Below are 24032 nucleotides of genomic sequence, written 5' to 3' on the forward strand. Positions count from 1 at the left end.
TCCTCCGTTTACGCCCGATAGGGATGAAGTCAATCTGGGCCTTTGAACCTGATGGAGATAACCATGTCCAGAGCCTCTCCTTGCGCTTTTCAAACTAGAAGTTTTTTTTTTTTCGAGAAGAGGGTAGTCCTCAATCAGCTCTATCTGACGCTTCCCATTTTCATTGGCAACTTGATGGTAGGTGAAGGCAGCAACCCGCAGTTGCTGCATTGGATTCATTTCCCCAAGCCGATGTTGTAACAAGGTAGTAATCCTCGATCATATTGGTTACCACCGTTTCTATCATGTCATCAGTGTGCACCCTCCTATGTTCCTGGATCTCATACACAGCCACTCTGTACTTCCTCATCCTGTCCACTAGTTCCTTGGCACTCCTATCCTCTCTGATTGTACGAACATTCATGGTGGCAATATACGTACTCTTCTTACATCAAAGTAGCGCGTTGGTTCTCCGGCACCCATCACCGAGCGTGCTCGAATCCCCTCAGCTAAGTTCCTCCGGACTCCGGCCGCTGGAAGTATACGTTCATCAATGGATTATAAATCGTGGTTGGCTTTTCAATTGCGGGGGTAGTACTTGGGTGGTCGCAATTCCTCTCCTAAGACGGTTTGTTTGAAATTGAAGCTTTCCATCTCCTAGGACTGCTGTCTTCCCATGGCTAACGAGCCCCTCCTGCCCGGGTTTGGAATCAGAGTGCCTTCTCCAGGTGGATTGCCTCCCATGGCTAACGAACTTCACCTGTCCGGAGCAATCTGGATTTGAGGTGCCAGGAACTCGCCGTCACACCTCTGCCTTCTGTTAGGGATTGGCACATGACGCCAGGCAGTAGGAGTTTGACTAGGACAGTCTATTTTGAGACGCGGACCATATGGGACATTTAATGGTGGAAAATTGGCTCAACTCTTCCCCAAATCCCAGGAATTCCTAGCCCTTCAACCCCCTATCATCAACCATAGTTTAGTTTGCTACTGCGGGCAACCTTTATCTTTACCTTTTTATCATAGCTGTCACGTTATGAGATTCGCAATTGGATGAGGAGACACCTACGGGAAGTCAATCATTGCCGTAGCATGCACTCTGCTGATTTTTACACAGAAGATTGTTACAGAAGATTCCCCTCATATGTAGACAAGTAAATCCTTCTCGCCTACGTCAGGCATATTCCATTTGTTAGTAGGCCTTACAGAAACGTGAAAATGATGGACGGCCAACTTGTTTGACGGCCATTCATTGTCTTTTGTGATGAGTGGTTTAACAAGAACACTCCTTTGGAGACAGTTAAGTTATCGAGTACTTGCATTGCAAGTTATTAATTCCAACTCAAACACATTACATTGAAATTACTCAGAGATTGTTCATTTTATTTAGTAATCCTTGATTTGACTGAGAGTAAGATGATAGTTCATCATTTTGGACCACCACCCGATGGTTATACTCCTGGTCAACACTGGATCACACAAGTCATGAAACAGGTACCAAAACGGAATCGATGCCAGTCCACTAAAAAAGGTAAGCAAAAACTACATTGAAGTTCATTGTTTAAATGGTGAACTTATTAACTCCAAACTACAACCCTTGGGTTTTTCTTGGAATACAGTAATAATATCGAAGTCTTATATAGCGCACGTCCCCACCAACAAGGTACTCAAGGCGCTGAGAAACTTTTAGAAAGATAGGTTATCGAAGTGATGAATTATGGGACCCAATTGTACACATAATAAGGGTTTACAAGGTGCTACGGCGCACTTAGCAATCACAGCCAGGAACACGGGGCGAACCCTTACTCTCGTCGGCAAGTTCACTGAGTTCCTTTACATGCGTTACTCAACACAAGTGACCAACTGCTTCATGTCAAACATAAGGACCGAGCAATACTGTTAGGTGTCTAGCTTTAACCCGAACCCACACTCTGTTGATTAGAAACACCAGAGTTTGAAATTCGGTGCTCTTAACGGCTCGGCCACGACACTTCCACGTATAGAGCACGGTATACTTAACAAAGAACATATCATTCCACAGGCAACCAACATGGATGGGTTTCAAACCCTTGACTTTGCCATATAGGTTAATGTTTTCAGAACTGGACCGTCGATCTCCATCAATGACTAGAGTCAGTTTGGTTCATTCTAACACAGGGTACCGAAATACTTGTTACTCCTTATAACAAATGATTTCGATTTCAATATCATTTTCTCTTGTCTAATCCAACAGATTCATTTACCGATTGTCAGGCTTTGCTGGATGCTGGATACAAAGAAGATGGTATCTACACTATCCATCCCTACCAGAATGATGAAGGAATTGAAGTGTTTTGTGATATGAAGAAGCATACCGGCTGGATTGTTAGTACAAGTTTAGTTTTCTTCAATATTAAAACCCTATTTTGCCAAGACAGACAAGTATTCCCGAATAAAACCTCAAAGATATTATAAAACAAGCATTTATTTAAAACTTGGTCCTCGAAACAAACAAGATGCCAACAACTATGTCTTTGTAAAACAGAACACTGACACATAATGTTTGGTTCGCGTTGCATATCGACTTGCACTTATTGACTACAAAAATGCTTCACAAAACATACCAGGTGCAAGACATTTTGTATCGTTTTCCAAGTTGTGCAAGTTCAGTGATTTCATTTTTACATAAAACAAAACAGTACTTCAACGATATAAGAGAAAAAACGGTAACTACAATTTGTTTCACCAAAGTAAACAAAACAACTTATTTGATCTTGTAAAACTGTTTTATTAAGCGTAAACGTTGAAGGTCAGTCTGAAATTAATGTGCAAACTTAAATTGTTAGGGTCGCAATGTCGGTTTGTATACACAATAACACGAGCTACTTTTGCTATTATCTTCTAGGTTGTCCAGCGGCGCTATAATGGATCAGTCAATTTCAACCGCAGTTGGGCAGAATTCAAGGATGGCTTTGGGTCAACGGATGGTGAGTTCTGGCTTGGCAATGAGATTCTACATAAGCTGACTAATGCTGAAAGGAACTGGACAATCCGTCTGGACATAACCAATGAAGATAATATCACGGGTCATTTGCTGAAGACACAGTTTCACGTCGGACCTGTCGATTACACCCTGTTTCTGGAGCACTCAGAGATACAACCAACTGGTATGCAAACATATTATTGGTTTATTATATAATCAGTAGTTAGATGGCCTTAGCTTTTTATCGAAACTGGACCTTTTTAAGAGGCATGTTTTATTATAATCATAAACAAATACATGTTTCCATCCCGGCCATCGGCCGGACACGGAAAAACCATAACAGTTTACAGGGGGAATTTACAAGATTTGGTTACAATAATATATAAAAAAAAAAAAAAAAAAAAAAACGATGTTAAAACAAAACTTGAGGACAATAATTAATGGATGTGGGTCTTTCCGACCAGTAAACTTTTCTTTAATCAGAACGGAAAATCAAATCATTTATTTTCAATACAATTCAATGCATGGCATCGTATTAACCATTACTAGGGCTACCCTGATTATATTCAGACTCAGATTAAATTAAAGGATGCATTTAATATATTCTTTTACAGGAACCAATTGTACAATGTCTGTGAACCGCAGGCGATGTTTTAACGGGCATATTCCTTAAAATTAAAGCCAAAAGTTGAAATGAAATTTATTAATTGTGTTATAAGCAGCTTGTTGTTTTTATTAGGATTATTGTTATTTATTTATCCAAAACACAAACAATAACGAAAGTAAAGCCAGGAAAATATGCCAGGAATTAAAAAAGGTTTACCCCAAAAAATGTAGCCCGAATTAAGGCCTTCAATGCCAATATCCCTGGCCAATATATTAAATATCTTTATTTACAATAAAAGTCATAAACATTCAACAATAGAGATGCTAAAGAGTAAAACAAATTAATGCAGAATGGGTTGTGAATCTTAATAATGCAAAATAACCCCCAACAGGCAAATATTAATCCTACCGATCTAAAACTAAATATAAATATATGTAAAATAAAATAAAACAAATATTGAAGGCTTAATGCTCTGTGTTTGGTTCCAGTTGACATACAGTGTGGACATAAACTTGGAATGGAAGACGGGAGTATTCCTGATGATAGGATCACAGCATCTAGTCATGACAATTTAAAATATCAGCCAAGTAATGCACGACTGAACCTGAACAGTTGTTGGTTCCCAGCTGTTGGAAAATACGTTGATTCATGGCTTCAAGTAGAAATGGGTACAAATAATCCCGTGCCGATTGAGGGTGTTATCATACAGGGCAGTCCCTACTATGATAGCTATGTGACACACTACCATGTACAATACAGCATTGATGGCACTGTATGGTTGTATGTGAATGGGACCTCTACTCCACAGGTAAGAGTACTCAGCAAAGACACCCTCCAACCCAACATGTATTCCTTATAAACTAAATACACTTCAATAAAGCAGTACAACCATTATTCAGGATTTATGCATATCAATAGTTTATATTTCTTCATGTAATATTTTATCATCATGACCACCTCTGATTCCCTTGACAGACATTCTCTGGCAACTCCGACAACTACGCTCCAGTAACCAATATTCATTAGAAACATAGACACTCCAATAATGCAGTACAGCCATTATTTATAACCAAAGTGTTAATTATCATTTGTGTTTACTATTGTCTCCACCGATGGTTTGTATTCTTTGTTTACAGACGTTCATTGGCAACACTGATAGAAACACCCCAGTCACCAATATGTTCCAGCAGCCTATTCAAGCTCGGTACATCCGCATCAGACCAACAATCTGGATTGGCTTGCCAGACCTACGTATTGAACTCCTCGGATGCAGAGGTATTGTTTCAACCAATCACCACATTTTCAACTGTCAGGTTTATCGAACAAAATCTCAAACTGATTTAATATGCTAGTCTCTTCTTCTAATCTCAAAGTTAAAAGTAAACAAAATATTGCCATGGACACAAAGAATATCCAATTCATTGAATAAGTTCATCTGGTTTGTTGATAATCATGAAATAAAATAGTTGCAAGTATAAAATATCTACACAATTTTGTATTTGCAAAGTCAAATCTTCTAATTCAAGATAAATGTCCATATTCGCGCCTTTCTTATCGAAAGGTTGTTGTGAATCGTTTGATCACAAAACAGTCATGTGATTCAATAAATCATCAAACGTACCAATTTGACTTTTAATAAGGAAATCCGTTTAAAAGGTTTAAACGAGAGCACTACCAACATAGTGAAAGTTAAACAACTGTAGCGAAAACTGTGATGTTTTCCATAACTGTATCTGTTTAAAATGTACGCCCAAATGCTTGTGAAAAATAGGACACGTTATGATTGCTAGAGGAGACGCAGGTTATCTTGACGCAGACGAACAATTCGAATTCGGATTTAATGTTCATACTTCATCAAAAATCTCACTTAAATCTCACTTAATTGAGACACACTAAACTAAATTCAGACTCTTCATTATATCAATAATGTACATAACAAATTCGGTGCATCCGCAAGAAACCAACAGCCTTGAGTACAAACCCATACTTACGTATATAGCTGAGTGGCTTCAGAGGTAAGTAATGTAATTTATTGATGTATGCTGTCACGTTCTCCAAGTGCACAATGTCATCCAATTGAGACATTCCAAACTGTACTAAATTGTTAGTCGAACACAGTATCAATAAAGCACATTACAAAACATTTGCACTCTACCTCACGCCCCTTCAAAGTGTAAACAATTAGACTACACCTGAGCTGACATACTACGTGTAGTTTGAGAATGTACTGTAGGCAAAATAAACGCGTTTCTAACGTCAACCAATGTCTCAATAAGAGTTAATTAAAATCAAACTATTCTGAAGTTAACACGACCAGCTCAAAAATTCGCAATAAAGGTTTCACTATTAAGGTTGGCTTGATGAAAACACTTTAAATGTTTTATATTTTATCAGTTCATGAAGTTTGTCAGCAGAAGCTTGGAATGGGAGATGGTACCATCCCTGATGAAAGCATAACGACATCGTCTACTGATGACCAGGAATGCAGCAGGAACACTTACGGACGGCTAGATGTGAAAGGTGGCTGGTGTCCCACATTGGATGACAGAAACAGTGCATGGTTCCAAGTGGATCTAAAGCAACCGGTATTGATTCAAGGTGTTGTTACACAGGGTAGCTACGACATAGAGGACTGGGTTACAGAGTTCATCGTATCTTACGGTGACAATGAGCAAGACATGCGCTTCATAGGAGGGACAGTTAAAGACAGTGCACAGGTATGACGTCATATACGTACAAGACGGAAAACTGTTTACTGCATAATAATATCAACAACATAAAAAGTAATTGCCTATGCAGTTAATATTGTTCAATAAATAACTTTCTCCAAGGTACAGGTGGCAGCATCTATGAGCACAACGAAACTGCAACAGTATAGCAGCTGCGGATTTGTTTAATCCCAACCTTGATAATAGACGAAGAGCTTCAAACGACTTAGGGGTATTCAGTTTTGAGATTTATTGTTGTCATTGAGCATCGTTTATGTTTCCTTCCCAGAACTTCACTGGAAATAGAGACCAGTATACCAGACTGACCACCATGTTCAATGAGGAAATCAGAGCACGTTACATCCGCATCACACCAACTGGGTATCGAGGAGAACGTCCAGGGCTGCGTATTGAACTCGTTGGATGTAATGGTAAAGTCATACAAAACAACCATTATAATTATTTATCAATCTTTTTGATTTGTACAGCAACAACAACAATTAATCATACATTATTTGTTTATTTGTCATTTGTTCAACAGTTTTTTTTTTTATATTTTGTAATTATCGAAGTCTCATATTTTAAGCGGACAATGCAGTCTTCTTGATCTCATTTTGTTGAAATAAAAACATTACTATAGACAATCGCTGTTAATACTGATGCGTTTTATTTAAACGTGTTTTATGTAGCATGGCCATATTTTGTTAATTTATAAATGCAAATTTTATTTCGATTCAGCAAATAACAATATAGTGCAAAGAGTGGCGAATACGCAAACTTGTTTCAACATTTTAATAACAATTATGTCAATAGTAGTGTAACTTTTACTTGCTTATTTTGTTCCCAAACAGATTCGGGTTCGTTTTTAAGCCAGTAAGTTGTGACCATTATGAAATCAAAGTCTGTATTAACAAAAATGCACTTCGTTGAACCCAATAATTGACTTTATTATTGCCTGATTTAGAACGCTTCTTTTGTTTGGATCGTCTTGGAATGGGAGATGGCAGCATTCCAGACTACAGAATCACAGCATCAAGTACACAGCAGAGGGAAGATGGTAACTGTCAACCAAGCAATGCAAGACTCACTCAATCAGCAAACAGTAATACTATTGGCTGGTGCCCTGATCCAAATAATGACATTAACCCATGGTTACAGATTGATCTAGGATTTAAAGTCACAGTAGAGGGAATGATGATGCTGCAGGGATCTGATCAGGAAATCAGTATAGATACGAGTAATGAGTACCAGCTAGAGTACAGTGATGACCAGAGCACTTGGGTTACTATGAATTCAACACAGGTAAGGAACACACCTGGGGCCTTATTCATGAAGCCTTCTTAGTCATTAGGAAGCATTTACGTGTTACTAGTTCGTTCTTAGCGAGTTGCGTCATATTCACGAAGCATTTGTTACTTCAATCGAGTTCGTATGTCCTTACTAGTGCTACGTGGGGTGTTTTCGGCTTCGTAGCAATTTCTTCAGCCCTTTTTAAACATGCCTGGCCAATATTTTCTGGCGATTTTTTCTCAATGTTTGTAAAATATTACAAAATAATCTTTATGTAAAAGGACAACAGTTTTGTAATATGTTTTACATTCCTTGCAAAATTGTCTCAAACATTGTGAAATTTTTGAGTAGGTACCAACCCATTTTTTATTTATTAATAAATTCTTCTTGATATTTTGTTTTCCTTTTTCTTTTTTATTATTTATTTATTATGACTTGTTGTTGTTACGGTTATTGGTTATTATTATAACTTCTTACTTTAATTTAGTTGTGTATTGTGTATTATTATTTTGTTTTTAATTCAGTTCGTCTAGTTGGTGTTTCTGCCCTTGTTTGGGTATGTGGTTTTCGAGTTATGGTGGTTTCTGTCTATACACTTAAAAAAAGTTTAGTTGTCATGATTTGTGTTACTTTTCAATATAGTTTTACTGGTAGTAGTGGTTAATAACAACAACAACTCGATAGTTCAGCGATACCAACTATATTTGTACTCTCATTGCATTGAATGTTGGTGTCTTTATGTCACCTTTTCTATGTAAAACGGGACAATGGTCTTCCTCCATGCTTTAGTCTGGCTCTCCATGTTTGCAGGGTGACAAATATCTCCAAAATGACGATAGCCTGTCCAACCACTGTATAAATACTTGTTTTGGACAATGAGGTCACGCTCCAGTGGCTAACATAACAAATCCATGACTGGTCGGCTTAAGCGCGTTCCCGCTTAAGAAGGCGCTACGAGAGGTTTAGTAAGTAACGCGGTAGTAAAGCGATAAGAATGCTTCGTGAACAACACGTAAGGGCTTACTAAAGTCTTACTAAAGTCTTACTAAGAGCTACGTAAGTCAACGAGCTGTAAGTTATTGCTGTCTTAAAATCAAACTGTATGTTCAAATACTGGTTTCAAAATCAATAAAATAATGATTTCATAAATCCATTTAGTCCCACACTGAGAACAAACGAATTTGTTTGACCTTGCCGATTGTCAAGACACAATGTCGCTGGCTTCTATGGTTGCATTTCAGCCAAACATTTTGTGAACGATTATGTCAATGAGACTTATGTTCTCGAGTTCAAATCGTCTGTTGCGATATGCCGATCGATTATTAGTTGGTGTAAAGTTGATGGGGCTGAGTTAATTAACATGTTTAACTTACATGAATTGTTTTATTGTTTCTGAACAGATTATCCGAAGAAACACTACAGCAGACTCGGTAGCTACCAGCATGTTCCATCCAACAATCAATGCTCGTTATATCCGCATCATACTAAACCAGACTGATGGTTCTCTATGGATACGAGTTGAACTCTTGGGATGTAAAGGTTAGTTCTGTCGAGATATGTGTCTCATGCACATTGTTTTAAGTCAAAGTTAAGTTCGTATGATTGAAACAGTAAACTGATCATGAAATAAGTTCTATAACCACAGAACCAAATCAAACACAACACAATGTTCAACATAAAAAGGGTACAATGACAAAGTTTAAATTGATTATCTTAAAGTGATCAGATTTGATCGAGTTTTTCTTAGCTTTTTGAAGCAACTCAAAACTCTAAAGCAATTAAGCTAAACTTCACGTTTGGTGATCTTTCTTTAAAGTAATGGAAATAACTACTTACTTGATGGTAAATCTTTTTTCCACACAAACTTTGAATCTGAGAAATGTTTTTTACAACAACGTCTTTTTTTTAAGGAGAAGTTTGTTGCTGTAATCGCTCTGAATGATCAGCGATTTCTCAAATGTTAACAGATTAGGTTGTCTGTTTATGAAGTTAATAATTATAAACTTAATTGATCAAAAACACAAACTGGATTAATTAACTCACGAAACAGAGCCCAGTTTGAGACGTGTGTGTCATAGAGAAGCCTTCTTATACAAAAAATCCGAATTTACTGCCATTTCACAGAACAGGAGCAGAACGCATTCAATTCCAATTTTCAATCAATCAAAAAATTAATGTTTTATTTACAGTACGCTTGGTATGTGGACAACGCCTTCTTAATGAAGCCCTTATCATTCCTGACGGATCACCACGGCTTCAGATTGACCTGCTGTTAGTAACTCTAGTTGAGGGAGTCATAGCACAAGGGAAAAAACAAACGTCATTTCAAGTAGAATACAGCCTCGACAATGTTACATGGGTCTACCTAAGCCACCAGGGAGAACCTAAGGTAAATGGTTTCGTCAACGCTTTAAACAAATTGTTTGTTTACATTGGTTATTTTTGTTCTGGTGGACTTGTTTCTCAACTAGTTTTAAACAGAGACAAACGGTTATCCCAGAAACTGATACGTACAAGGAACATTGCAACATTTCATTGTGTATTACTTTGCATTTAAAACTATTGTGTTCAAGGCAACTGTTTCAATAAACCCAAATTGGCCTTAATCATGGTGTACCTTCTGTGCTACAGACATTCCTTGGCAACACGGAGCAATCCGCACAGGTAAAGAACACTTTTGATGAGCCAATCCGAGCACGCTTCATCCGTGTGACTCAAACAGACGTCGGATATCCAGCTGTAAGCATTAAACTCATTGGATGCAGAAGTAAGTTCCTCGTTTTTTGTTAAATATTACATAATTCCAAGTCCAACCAATTATGTTGTTTATCTTGTTGGTTCGCCTTTAATCGTAATATATAACAGAACCACTCTAACTAATTTAGAGATAGTCATTACATGGTGTTACCACAAACCTTACCATAAACGTCCATAAGTGTTTAGAAGTTAGAAACAGTGTTTGATTGGGCCAAAGACGCGCGCACAAATTTTAACTAACTTGTATTCTAGAACACGCGTGCAGTTATTTATTTGTTTTGTATCAACAAATACTTAATGAGCATCCAAATTTAAGTACGGGAATAAATGAGTGGTGACGGGTTCTTCAACGGCTGTTTTGAACCGGTAGGGTCGTGACTGTGTGTTACGTTTCTTTGAGGCACTCTCCTGATAGCTTACGGCTAGCCCTCACAAATGCTTGCCGAAAACAAGGTGTTCCTTTATCAACTGTTTAAACAAACCACGTGAAATGTTCTGCACCAGTAGGAATATCCATACTGTCTGAGGTATTTATGAATGTCTACTATTTGTACTTTCTTATGTTTTTTAGATGATATTCTTGAGACTGCCAACAATCAAGCCTTCAGCATTCACCATCACAAAGATATTAAGCAAAACGGAACAAACTGCCCAGGTCTGAATAGTGAAGGAGGTTGGTGGTTTAATAGATGCTCTGGTATACCTGGTGTAGACAATAACCTTAATGCTGAATATATCCAACCTGGTGATACTAAGGGTCCATACAAACGAGTCATTAGAGCTAGTGAATGGAATGGTTCTCGTATTGCAAAGACTGAAATCAAAATACGCCGTCAACCTCCACCTCGTGGCTAAGACAAGGTTTTATAATGAAATGTGCAATGTCCCATGACAGTCAAATGATTAGCAAACGCAAACAAGTATGTTGGCGCGCTATGTTCATAATTTGGTTATGTATTCAGCTAAGACTTAAACAGGTAAACATTACCGTGGTTAATGGACTGATTAAGGACAATCTTTATACCCACAAGTAACACAAACATGTGTTCATATTTAGGGCTATCACTAAACAATAATCAAATGTTGTGTTTAGATGGCAGATTTATCACACCGTGTCAAACACCGTGTTTAAAAAGATTTTTTTTTTTAATGTGTCGATAGGAAAAAAAAAATGAAAACGAGTCAACCATATTATGAATATATGACATAAGAGCTCACACAGTTTTGTGTGGCTTTTTGTTCTTTTGGATGCCAACACTAACCTCAAATCAAGTTAAATCAAGTTTCCATACACCATTGTAGACAGTGACAACTTTTACTCAATGAACCATTCGAGTATACAAGCTAGCCAACTGAATAAACTGCCTTCATTCAACAGCGTCACTATAATGAGCAGCGGCTCAGATTGATCCCTCTTCTATCTAATTCATTGAGGAGAAACACTGAAAGAAAAATGTTGGTGCACTTTTTTTGTTAAAGAGAACAAGCTTGTATTATGAAAAGTTTTTTTTTTTTTTTTTTATCACATTACTAGTAAGAACGATCATGCTTAACACTGTACCTAAAACTTGTTTATATGTTGCGAACTTCGGTCGGTCATTGTATGGAGCCGAACTTGCAATATCGAGGCATCATTGTGTGGGTTATTATTATTTACTTTTAAATTATCTAATCATAACATACGCTTTGAAACGCTTTTCAAATACCAACTCGACCGATCAAAGGCAACGTGTAATTTAAACAGAAGCAAGATCAGAGATTAAATACATTGGACCATTTGCTCTGGGACATGCACGGCGTTTACACTTGATCCTCCTACAAAGATCCAATGAGGATCAGATCACGAAAGCGAGATCAAGCACTGTTGTGCCGCGTTCACACTTGAGTCTGATCTTGCATAGTTAAACAGAAGTTCAGTACATGTGACGGCAAAGGTAATTGGTAATTAACGATGAAAGGTAGGCAAAGCGTTGGTTACAATTTCTTGTCTAGCGTTTTTTTACTGACATGCCACACCGGATGTAAGCAGCTACGTTGCATGATCTGATCTCGGTCTGCGTTCACACTTGTTTTTTGTATCGCCTTTGCGGGATCTCATCTCCCTCTGATCTCGCAATGGAGGGAGATCAGAAAGGTGGATCTGATTCTGATCCTGTTCGCTTTTACACAAGCCGGTGATCTCCCTTTGATCGCCCTTTCAAGATTAGATCCTCCTTTGATCCTCCTAGCAGGATCAAGTGTGAACTCGGTGTTGGTGCACCTGCTATGGAGCAAAGCTTTACTTCGAGCGTACTGCGAACGTAGAGTTAACAATCTGAATTGAATGCACATATTGAAACACGTGTGGGTTGGGGAATATACAGCGCAATGAGATCAAGCTCCCAAATAAATAAATGTTTCTTTTTCATATACACATGTAACTTTTACCAGGTTCGCCTTAATTTTGAAGTTGTTAAGATTTTGCACTTATTGGGCGAGGTTGTAAACCGTGGTAGTACCTCATTGTATTTCGCAAATAGCTGCTGAAACCGTTTTTATAATTCAGAAAAATATATGAAACCTAAAGTAAATGTACTTTCGTAATCAAGGGAATTCTCAAACCAAATTTGTTAATAAGTTTCTCTACAGTTTAGGGGGACAAAACTTGTATTGATTTAGCAATGGGTAATGCAAACAAAACATTTTGTAATCTTGTTGAAACAAGAAAAGAAAAACAAAATCCGGATCTTTGTTTTAAATATGGTTTCTTATTAAAGTTGATATAAACAACTTATTTAAAAAATATCCTATAATATAACAAACGAATAATTATTTACCTGCACAATTTGCAAAGTAGAAATAATAAGTAGTTAGCTTTGCAGCTTTTTAAATTATTTGTAGCTTATGTGATTTCATCCAAATTACACAAATTTACTACGTTGGCTGTCTTACCAACAAAATGGCACATGGAAGCTTTGTAGGAACATGCTACTTTCTTCACATTCTTAAATACTTCTAATTGTTACTTTTTCCAAGCTTAAACTGCTCTTCAATATAACGAATAACAATATCAAACGGTGGGTACCATGGTGAAAATGGAATAGTTTTTTTTTTTGTAATACATGCCCTCTTTTAGTTTACCTGCCTTTTGACCTTTTACTTAAAGTCACAATCTTTGTAGTGATTAAAGAGCCAATAAAGGATTAACTCAATATGTCAACTATTACCTTTTTAGACATCGCAGATATCGGTTAATAACAATTTTACTCTCAAAATCTGCATTTAGTAATAAAGAACTCGAGTAAAAAATGCATCCGGCCGCGCGGCTTTTTCGGCCGAGGGTCTTTTATAATGACCCTGGACGCCAGTGACGATTATACCCTATTGCTTTTGAACACAGTTCTCCAGCTTTGGCATTTCCACACCAAATAGCCGCCACTGACGTCACGATTCCTTTGTCGCGCGGGATGTTTGACCCCACGTTTTTCAGAAGTTTGGCTTGAAAAGTTCTGGGGAAAAAAAAAAAACAGTTTTACCATGTTTAACGTGAGGTAAGAGACTCGCTGTATTTTTTGTTTCCTGGATGGACTGCAGCTGTTAGAAAACTGAAACAGCTATATATATTTGAGATCATCCTTTATTGGCTGTTTAACATCTCCCAAAACCTCACAACAACATTGCATGAAGAGTTCTACATCGCGTTCCCCATGCACAATATCATGGAGTCAAAGTGTCATTATGGTTAGAATCAAATACCGATATGTGTATATTTTAAGCAATAATACGAACAGAAAAAAAAACAAACAAACGTGTTGCCTGTGCTAAAATACGACTGAATAGTTTTATCAAAAATGTTTAAATCTTAAGTAAACACATGCTGAGCTCGATTGATAAACTTCTGTCACATTCGATTTTCTCTTGTGTCTCAAATGTAATTTATTGATCTTATGTTTGCACCTGTAACTATTTTGTGTGTGTAAAATTTATTTATATTGGTGTTAATTGTATCGGTGTATTATTGGTAACATTTTAATTTCAGAAACCATTTTTAAAAGTAATTTGTGTTTTTAATTTTAAAACATTCAAGCTGCGATTGATCAGTAGAATAATAAAAACAACTATATTATTAATAAGGTAAAACCTGACAAAATAAACCTTGAAAAACAAACATGTTCCAAAAAATCAAATTTCTCAAATTTGTGGGTTACAAACCATGTTTGAAAGATGGTTTCTGATTTAAAGCGTTGTTATTTGATTGATCAGTAGAATAATACTAAAAAATAATATTATTCACGACATAAAACCTGACAAAACAAACCTTAACGAAACTTTTTTTTTATTTTTTTAATACAACTTTTCAAATTAGTGGGTTACAAATTATGTTTTAGGAATGGTTTTTGATTTTAAGTGTTGTAATTTAATTGTAACTTGTTTGGAAAGCTCTACAATGTATACACAGAAAATACGTTTGAATTAAGTTGTACTTGGCGTTAATTAATTAACAAAATCAGTGGCTTGGGCAATGGGGTTTGGGTTCAAATCCCGGGCGCTGGTTAGGTATGGTTAGATGAGAGATAAGTCTAGTGACTGTTTGGATCTTGTTAGTGACTTAAGTGACGGCATACAGTGTTTGATCTCTTATACAAAGTCAAACACTTTAATGTTGGTGTCACATGAGAAAGCATCGGATACGAGTATCAAGGCAACTGTTAAAAGTTGTTCCATATGTTATTGTATTTTCCTCACTGAAGATACCATTATTAGGGCAGTCATCGTTGGATTTCATTGGCTCAATCTAACTCGCAATGTTTCATATGATTTATTTCTTTTTAATATACAAACAAATAATCTCAGCAGTAAAACAGTGTACTTACACAACATCAAATATGTTTTTGCATATATAAAAACATTAATAATGATTGAAACAATCAGCCAACTTCTTTCTACGGGAAGCTCTTGGTTTAGATTCCCTTCGCTTATGAACAGCTTTGTTTGAATTTTATTCGCAATCAGTTGCAAAATATTGTACACACAAATAAGATTACTAAAATACTTCGTTGATTCCCTTTAAACAATTGTAGATTAAATTCACAATATAAGTGACAACTTTCGGAAATGGTAGTCACTTTAAGCATATTTAAAAACAGAAACTTGAATAGAATGTTTAGTTTAACTTTTTTGAGAAGGTCAAAGCAAACATGTGTTGTTTTTCAAAGGTTTAAAAAGTCCCTTTGGTTTTATCGAACATAACTATACAAACAAGTCGAACATCGACTGTTAAAGCCTTTATACACTTTCGGTAAACAGTATTGTCCAAGTCCCACACTTCGTGTATCACAATTTATATATTAAATATAAAACCTGTGAAAATTTAGGTTCAATCGGTCATCAGAGTCGGGACAAAATAACGGGAAAACCCATGTTTGTTTCCGCGCGTTTCGCCGTGTCATGACATGTGTTTAAAATAAATCCGTAATTCTCGCTAAAGAGAGTTTATATTGTTTTAATGTTTTCTCAAAAAGTAAAGCATTTCATGGAACATTATTTCAAGAGAAGTCTTTCACCATTACCTTCTGTAAACCCTGTACATTATTTGTAAATCTGGGAACTTTTTGTGTTGTCTGTACCGAAAGTGTATAACGGCTTTTAAAGGTAAATGCAGAGATAAAGCTGTGATCAGCAACTGTGGTACTATAGTTTGCTTTGGTAAATGATTTATGAACAAAAATCACAATCATTTATGGAATCATTACCCTTTCTCTGGGTTACCTTATTATATAGTAAACATCATTAACAATATTTAACTTATAAATTTCTTGTGAGTTATTATGTAATAATTATATATGTGAATGTATTAATGCAGTTACTATCGTAGTTGAAACCATTTTTAAATGCTTGGATTATCTCGAACACAAAATACTAACGTTTAAAAAAACAAAATGGATAATTAAGGATTTTAATTTTCTTGGTGATGAGTAAACAAACAATGTATTTGAAAAAACTAAAACAAAATACGGAAAAAACAATTCGCAAAAATCATAGAACATGTTCGTCAAAACAGTTTAAGATTTCGAGCTTTTAGAACGGTTTCTGATTTTAGAATGTTCTCTTCAAAGGTAATTTTGTGTGAAGCTCTCAAAATATATTTAATTGTTGAGCATGTAAGATTTTAAGTGACTGGCAAACTTTTACTCAATGGTTTTAGCACTAAATTCAAAGTACAGTTGCAAAAACATTGGTTTGTGGGTTCGAATCCTGGTCATGATTGAACTTTATTAAGCCACCACAAAATGACCCGGGGAGTGAGGCTGTAAAGTCTGACGTAAACAAACACTATGTGGTTAATGACACCACTTAACATTAATAAGGGTTCCGACTGCTACTCTGGTGCATGGTGAAAATATAAAATTTAGTTTGTTATAATTGACACTTTTAAAATCTTACATTGTGTGCCTCGGTTGTGATTTGCGAAGTAACGTGAACTTGTCGGTAGTAACTTTTAATAGTATGTGTAAGTCCCACGATAACAATTTCACTACTGAAGCTTGTGGCTCTGAGCCATCAATTAAGACAAATTATCCTGGGTGCAAGTTCGTGTAACGTCATTTTGGTAACATCTTACAGTAAGAGGCTTGTGGTATTAAACACCATTGATTAAAATATCCAAAATAGTTGAAGTGGTTCGGAAAAGAACCGTTGTTTTCAAGACCCAAAACTTACAACGACATGATGTAATGGTATTTGTTTTTGCGATATTCATTTGATACAATTTGATAAAATGTATACAAGTACACAACAAGTTCACAATACATGCTGCTAGCTGCTGTAGTCAAGACGCTCTCGAGGTCGAATTACACATACTATATTGATGTTTAGTGGTATTGTAAGTACAGTGTGCGGTACGTTGTTCGAATTTAGGTTCAGCTTTAGTCTTGTGCCTTGCTGGGGTCCATTACTATTACACAAACTGCTCGTTAAGTTCCCTTAAATTTACTAATTCAAACCCTTTACTGAAATCTATGGAGGATACGCATTTTGTCAAAATCGAAGACGTGTGCGTAGTGTATACAATTTAATATTAAAACATACGTTCAGTTCAGTTCAGTACGACATTTATTTCCAATTCCAAATTCCTAATACAATGTTTACAAAGCGATACACGATAACAGGAAATTGGGGGCAACAACCAAATAAGCACACTAGCTTGTGTAAGGGAGTGCCCATACGAAGAAAGGATCCAATAACAATACAATATAATTAATACAGACAGAGCAGACAAAGCACAAAGTACAATACTAACAAAGACCGGGACAACAAAGACACACACACATTCCGTTGGATAGGTCCTGCACTCAAGTAAGAATGGACATTAACATAAGATTACAGGAGGAACAAAAAAGCCAGTTTTGTAAACGGTATGACTTAAGATTCTGCTAGATTCTGACTAAACCTTAAGCTCATAGGTAATTCATTCCAGTGGAGAGGCCCATAGTGCCTAATGCTTTGTTTAAAAGCTAATGTCCCAAACTTATCGAAATGTAAAACTCGTACTTCTAAGTAGCACACAATAATCGTAAATTAACTTTGTCTAACAACCCTTCATCATGTTGAGGTTTGTAAATCCGTGCACTAGACCTACAAAACACGTTTGATTTTGTTGTAAACGGAGGCTTAATAAATTGTACTTTCGCATATTTTGCTCGTGCTTTTTGCTGAGATTTTGTTCTGAACGTCGGTTTGATAATACAAATTTGTCAATGACAATACAATATTTTGTTTACATAAATTGGTTGATTTGCTTTAGAACTAAAATTTTAAAAACCTGCAGTTAAAGTTCCAGGTTGTTTAAACTAAAGAGTTGTGTTAAACCATCTACAAATAAAAGTACATTTTGAACAGGATTTAATACCAAATGTTGGTTTCATTTAATGGGTCACGCAAAAGAACCTAGAACATTCCATTGAAGTGTATGAATGGTATTGTCTTTAAAAGGGGATTAAATAAATTACTTTTAGCTATACTGGTAAATTGTCGAATTATTGTTGTGTATTGTTGTATAAAGAGGACATAAATAAAATAATGCTGTAATACAAATTGTTAGTCTCCCAAGTAGTATTTCTTTCGTGCCGAACAATTTTTCATTAGATCACACTTTTACGTATCTGCTTGTAATCTAAGGTAAAACATCCTTTCTGCAATCCCCTTGTTGCAAACTGATGACATATTAAGTTAAACATTATTTGATTTATTGCATTTAAAGGAACACGTTGCCTTGGATCGGACGAGTTGGTCTATAAAAAGCGTTTGTAACCGTTGTTTATAAAATGCATGTGGTTGGAAACACGTTGATCCACACAAGTTTACCTCAAAATTGATTAGTTTTCCTTTTACTTTGCGAACTAACACAGTCGGCCATTTATGGGGGTCAAACATTTGACTCCCATAAATGGCCGACCGTGTTAGTTTGCAAAGTAAAAGGAAAACCACGCAATTTCGAGGCAAACTTGTGTGGATCATTGTATTCTACTTTTACAACATCTTTCTACCCATATGCATTTTATAAAAAACGGTTACAAACGCCTTTCAAAGACCAACTCGACCGATCCAAGGCAACGTTTTCCTTTAACTCAAAATGAAAATGTTATGAAAATTATTAGGTTTCTATGTACTTTTGACCCAAACAAAAGCAGCGACCCATTTACATTGAATCCAAATTATTCCTTTCGTTACGGTGTTTGGGCAAAAAGGCCAAGTCACACTGCAGCGATAACGAAAACGATCACCACGCAAATATAAGGCATTCTATAGACCTTATGCATTGACGTCATCCAGCGGCCATCTTAGTGGAAAACGGTGACGAAACAATCGAAACGTACAGATTTGTACGCGCGGTGCACAGGATTGGCCAATGAACAACCTCCTTTTGACCTCTAGGTGAAGGCGCCCTACTGTAATGACGTCATGTGCATAAGGACTATTGGTTTATTTGCTCCATGCAGAATTATCCCACGCTCGTTTAACCAATCGAGGGCGTGCATTGTTTTCGTTCTCGTTATCGTTCTCGTTACCGTGGTCTGTGTGACTGCGAGTTAAATGTTCACATACATGTGTTTGCGATTATTTTAGTATTATTTTAAGTACAGGTAACGGCAAACATACTGTATAACAAAACGTATTCACTACATTAAACAGCGGCTACATGATCTTCTCAATATTTTACCTATTACCCTTTTTTGCCCAAACATACGTAGTATATACAAGATTTACAACCATTTTACGCTTAACATTTACATTTGGTTATAAACAATTCAAGTCAAAAATGCACCTCTCTGCGCGTCTTTTTCAGCCGAGAGTCAAAACGGCGTATCTATTCTAATGACCCCTTGACGCCAGTGACGATTTCCCCTGATTGGGGTTGAACACAGTTATCCAGCTTTGGCAAACTGAGGTCGCTATTTTCCCGCATCAAATAGCCGCCAGTGAAATCACGATTCGTTTGTCGCCCAGCTTTGTTTGACCTCACGTTTTTCAGAATTTTGGCTTGGAGTGTTTCGGGATTTTTTTTTCTACCATGATTTAACGTGAACTACGAGACTCGTTTTTTTTCTGTTTCCCGTGGCCTGCATTTAATACAAAAATGTAACAACTATTTATTGGCATTCTGTAGCCGCTGTGTAAATACATTGAAGTTAAACAATGCTTATTTCAAAGAGTGTAATGTTGAGTGGTTGCGATCTGGATGAGTTAGTTATCATGTTGGAACAGACTCAGTGACACTCTGAATGAATTTTCAAATTTTCAAGGTTCATTAACCAAACCTCGATCAATCAATATGACGTTTATTTCTGGATTTTAAAATGTTGCAGCGGAACAGTAAATAGTAAAAATGGATGTTGCGATCCAAAGGACCATCTTAGTTTGAAGGGACGGAACATATAATGGCGAGGACTCTGCCTTTGCAGCGTGATAAAATAGAAAGAAAAAAAAGAAAAAACGAAAACAGGATGGGAAACAGTTCATTGTGAGTATTGATTTTGCCATCCACGCGACCATCGGAACTTGAGATGTGGGGCCAATTTCATAGAGCTGCTTAAGCCCAAAACTTGCTTAAGCACGAAAATAGCTCGCTTATTTTACACATGTTACTGGCCCAAAATGTCCTGCCATATACATTGCTTATGACTAGTATTAAGCTGTTGTTTACTTAGCATAACAATTGAGTGGTGTCTTGGCCGGTAATCTGAAGCAAAACAAAATTCCTTAAGCAAAAAATTCATTGCTTAGTAAAATCAGATTAAGATAAGATAAGATAAGATAAGATAATAACTTTATTATCCCACACTGGGGAAATTAAAACTGGCCATGATTCAAACAGTAAAGACAAAAACGTACAGATAAAATATTAATTAAGAATATCAGGTATACAAATATGTATCTAGCATGGATTAAAAATTATGCACAGCATACAAGGTAAAATGTACACAAGACAGGTCCTTAAAACGCTGACTTGGTAACGATCATTGGAGAGCTGTTGTTAGTATAAAACATTGTGGGAAACGACTCCCTGTGAAGTAATGTAGTTTTTACGAAAGAGGTAATATCTAACTTAAATAATAATATACTTCTAGCTAGAAGTCTTTTATTCATATATTAAAGTATTTCCTCGCAACTTTGATGACAGATTGAGCCCAAATTTTCACAGGTTTGTTATTTTAAGCATATGATGGGATACGCCAAGTGAGAAGACTGGTCTTTGACAATTACCAAACGTGTACCTTCCCTTTATACGTTTTTGCATGCTAAAACTGAGACGAAAATTATTACTTTTACTCATTTAAAAAAAAAAAACTCCAGCACCTCAGTAAGTAACATTTCACGGGAAGCTTTCTACTATCATAATCTTCAAACTTTTGAAGTTTAATGTTAATCTGGTGACATTGTGTTTTTTGTTGGGAAAAAGTACATAGACCCTTTAAATGTTACACTTTTTTGTTATTTACATTGTGTATCAAACCTATTTTGTTGTCAGAGTGTTATAAAAGAATATTTCGAAAAAGGTTGTCTCTTATGTATTTAATTGTATTGATCGTGTATTAGGTTTTTTGTAAAGTTTCGATAGAAAAACAAAAGGAAAACAAAACTTTGTTACGGAGTGTTAAAGAAGACTGTTCTCCTTGTTTTATGTTATTGTATTAATCTTTTATTTTCTTTAAACAAAAATTATTTATCAAAGCAAACAAAAAAGATTGATCCGAATAACGGACAAAAAGACAACTACAAGTCTGTACAACAGTATCATCACGTCGTATCCGGTACGAACGTGTATGCAAAATAAGATAGTCGCGGATACGCGTCACGTGAACACACAGTGTCGACGCATCAGTATCTGTATGTATGTCCGTTAACTTGCGAAACCTCTCTACTGAAGACGCGCAACGTTAACCTATAATAATTAGGCACGTGCGATCCACACGACCATCTCAACTTAAAGAAACACGTTGCCTTGGATCGGTCGAGTTAGTCTTTGAAAAGCGTTTGTAACCGTTTATTATAAAATGTTCATGGGTAGAAATATGTTGTGAAAGTAGAATACAATGATCCACACAAACATGCCTCGAAATTGTACGGTTTTCGTTTTATCTCGTCGACTAACACAGTCAATTTGTTGACTCCCATGAATGGCCGACCGTGTTAGTTCGCAAAGTAAAAGGAAAACCACGCAATTTCGAGGCAAATTTGTGAGGATCATTGTATTCTACTTTTCAAACATCGTTCCAACCATATGCATTTTATAAAAAATAAGAAGTTACAAATGCTTTTTACAGACCAACTCGTCCGATCCAAGGCAACGTGTTCCTTTAAGGGTCTGGCCATTGTTATAAGGAATACTCTGCTTGTTAATACATATTTCGTACAAACGTATCAATGTATCAATTTGTGTTCAACGTATCATTCTTGTGTGTAAAGTATAAAGTCTGCATTATTTTGTATCAAGGCTTAACAACTTTTTGGATTATTTTAAGTTAAATTTCTGAGAAAATAGAATTAGCTGTTGCAAACAACAAGAAGTTAAATTTCTATGACGAGTGTCCCTTGTTTGTGCTGCTATTATGCAGAGTAGTCACCACCCTAATGACCACACCTGTAAATCGAGATGGTCGATTGGACGACTTAGTACTAATACAATACAGTACTTAACGAGTAATTAAACACCTTGCTTGATTTCAGTGTAGGGGTACGTTGTGGTAATAACGAACTTCCCAAAACGAGTTAGAAAAACAACTTTGAGTTGACATACAGCCCTAATTAAGAAAAACAAAACAAATTACGCCATCAGATGATCAGACCATTGAGGAAGGAAGAGAAGAATCTCGAACACCATTCGCAAAACCGCAGAGTAACAAAATAATACCCTGACAATGCCCCTGTCTGACCAGTGGACAAATATAGGAGACCCCAGCTGGAAGGCCGATTAACGAGCATGATTATATATCTTAGTATAGAAGGTGTGGCACCGCCAGACTGTGCCGTTGCCTTCGTGTTAAGTTGAATCATTGGAGACAAGAATTGTGAATATACACGTTTTCATTTACCGTCTGTGGTGTTTCACGGAAACATCATGGCATATTTTTACAATTTTTTGTGACTTTCCGGACACTAGCGGCGGTGGTTCAAAATTTGGGTATTAGCACACGAGGGTGGTTGGTATTAAATTGTGTTTTTCGATTTGGTGGGCACATGTGTACGACATACGATACCATAGTTAAGTAAAGAACCAAGTGCGCACGCGCAAACTCACATACGCCAGGTCGCCCATTGTCTGTATAAGGTATGTGGGTGATTACGAGGTGTCGTTAAACGACCGCGATACCACGGGTTCGACTTTTGAAGTCCCTTCACTCGAGCTCCTTCTCTTCCTTCCTCCATGGTCAGACATCCAAAATGAAACGGTCGTATGAACCGCACGATCAAGTTTACAGTTAAACTATTAGGGGCGTAAAAACGATGCAGTTTGAATCGTTGCATTTCAATTTCCCTTTTGAACCGAACGGAAATAATAAATTATATACTATTTTTTATTTTTATATATATATATTTTTTTTTTTTTTTTGGGGGGGGTTCTTTTGTTTGCTATAAGGGCCAACACTAATTGTTATCTATGTTTTGTCTTCCTTTAATAACACATATCATTAGTGTTGTTGACTTCTTGTTCTTTTGGATCACTAGAGATTCCCCTTTGTGACATCCTTTGTCAATGAATATTATGTACAAACTTAATATAAACATTACATATTATCTAACTAAAGTGTACGTCTATTTGCCCTTTGAGTGACCAGAAGTGGGACCTATTTCCATTTGTGCTGCACACTGAAGGTATTTTGAACGAATAGTTTACCTTTGCTACTTATCTTTGGAGATAAGAGGAGATACACCAGTTGTATTGACATATTCTACTCTACCCCCCCCCCCCTCCCCCAGTCCGACTAATGGGTTGCATGCCTACCCTGACATAGGGACAGATGAATGAGGCTGGATCGTGCTCCAGCCTCTGTTGACTTGTCCCGTACCTTGGCTGACTATCAATCTGAGTTTGGTGATCTGCATAACGAGTTCTGGTTCGGGAATGATATCCTGCGTGACATTACTGGATCTAGTCAATGATAACTTAGGGAACATATAGGTGTTTTCATGTCAGACCAACGCACCTTTTTACCTTAATGCAGGTTTATAGTCAGTCGCGCGATGGTCG

General features: G+C 36.6%; 1 protein-coding gene and 1 long non-coding RNA gene across 2 annotated transcripts in view; one reads left to right on the forward strand and one right to left on the reverse strand.

The window, feature by feature from the left end:
- The window catches only part of LOC139942967 (uncharacterized), a 521441-nt gene that overhangs the window by 116011 nt on the left and 381398 nt on the right, over positions 1 to 24032 (reverse strand). The gene's annotated exons all lie outside the window — the stretch shown is intronic.
- On the forward strand, positions 1396 to 11158 carry LOC139943384 (uncharacterized). The gene is made up of 12 exons (XM_071940200.1): positions 1396 to 1510; positions 2213 to 2343; positions 2864 to 3125; positions 4037 to 4356; positions 4685 to 4823; positions 5943 to 6265; positions 6546 to 6687; positions 7221 to 7558; positions 8947 to 9085; positions 9736 to 9935; positions 10178 to 10313; positions 10875 to 11158. The coding sequence occupies exons 1-12, from the start codon at positions 1396 to 1398 to the stop codon at positions 11156 to 11158; spliced, it is 2529 nt and encodes an 842-aa protein (XP_071796301.1).

This window comes from Asterias amurensis, chromosome 10 (assembly GCF_032118995.1).
Source record: "Asterias amurensis chromosome 10, ASM3211899v1".
In the NCBI taxonomy this organism is placed as follows: domain Eukaryota; kingdom Metazoa; phylum Echinodermata; class Asteroidea; order Forcipulatida; family Asteriidae; genus Asterias; species Asterias amurensis.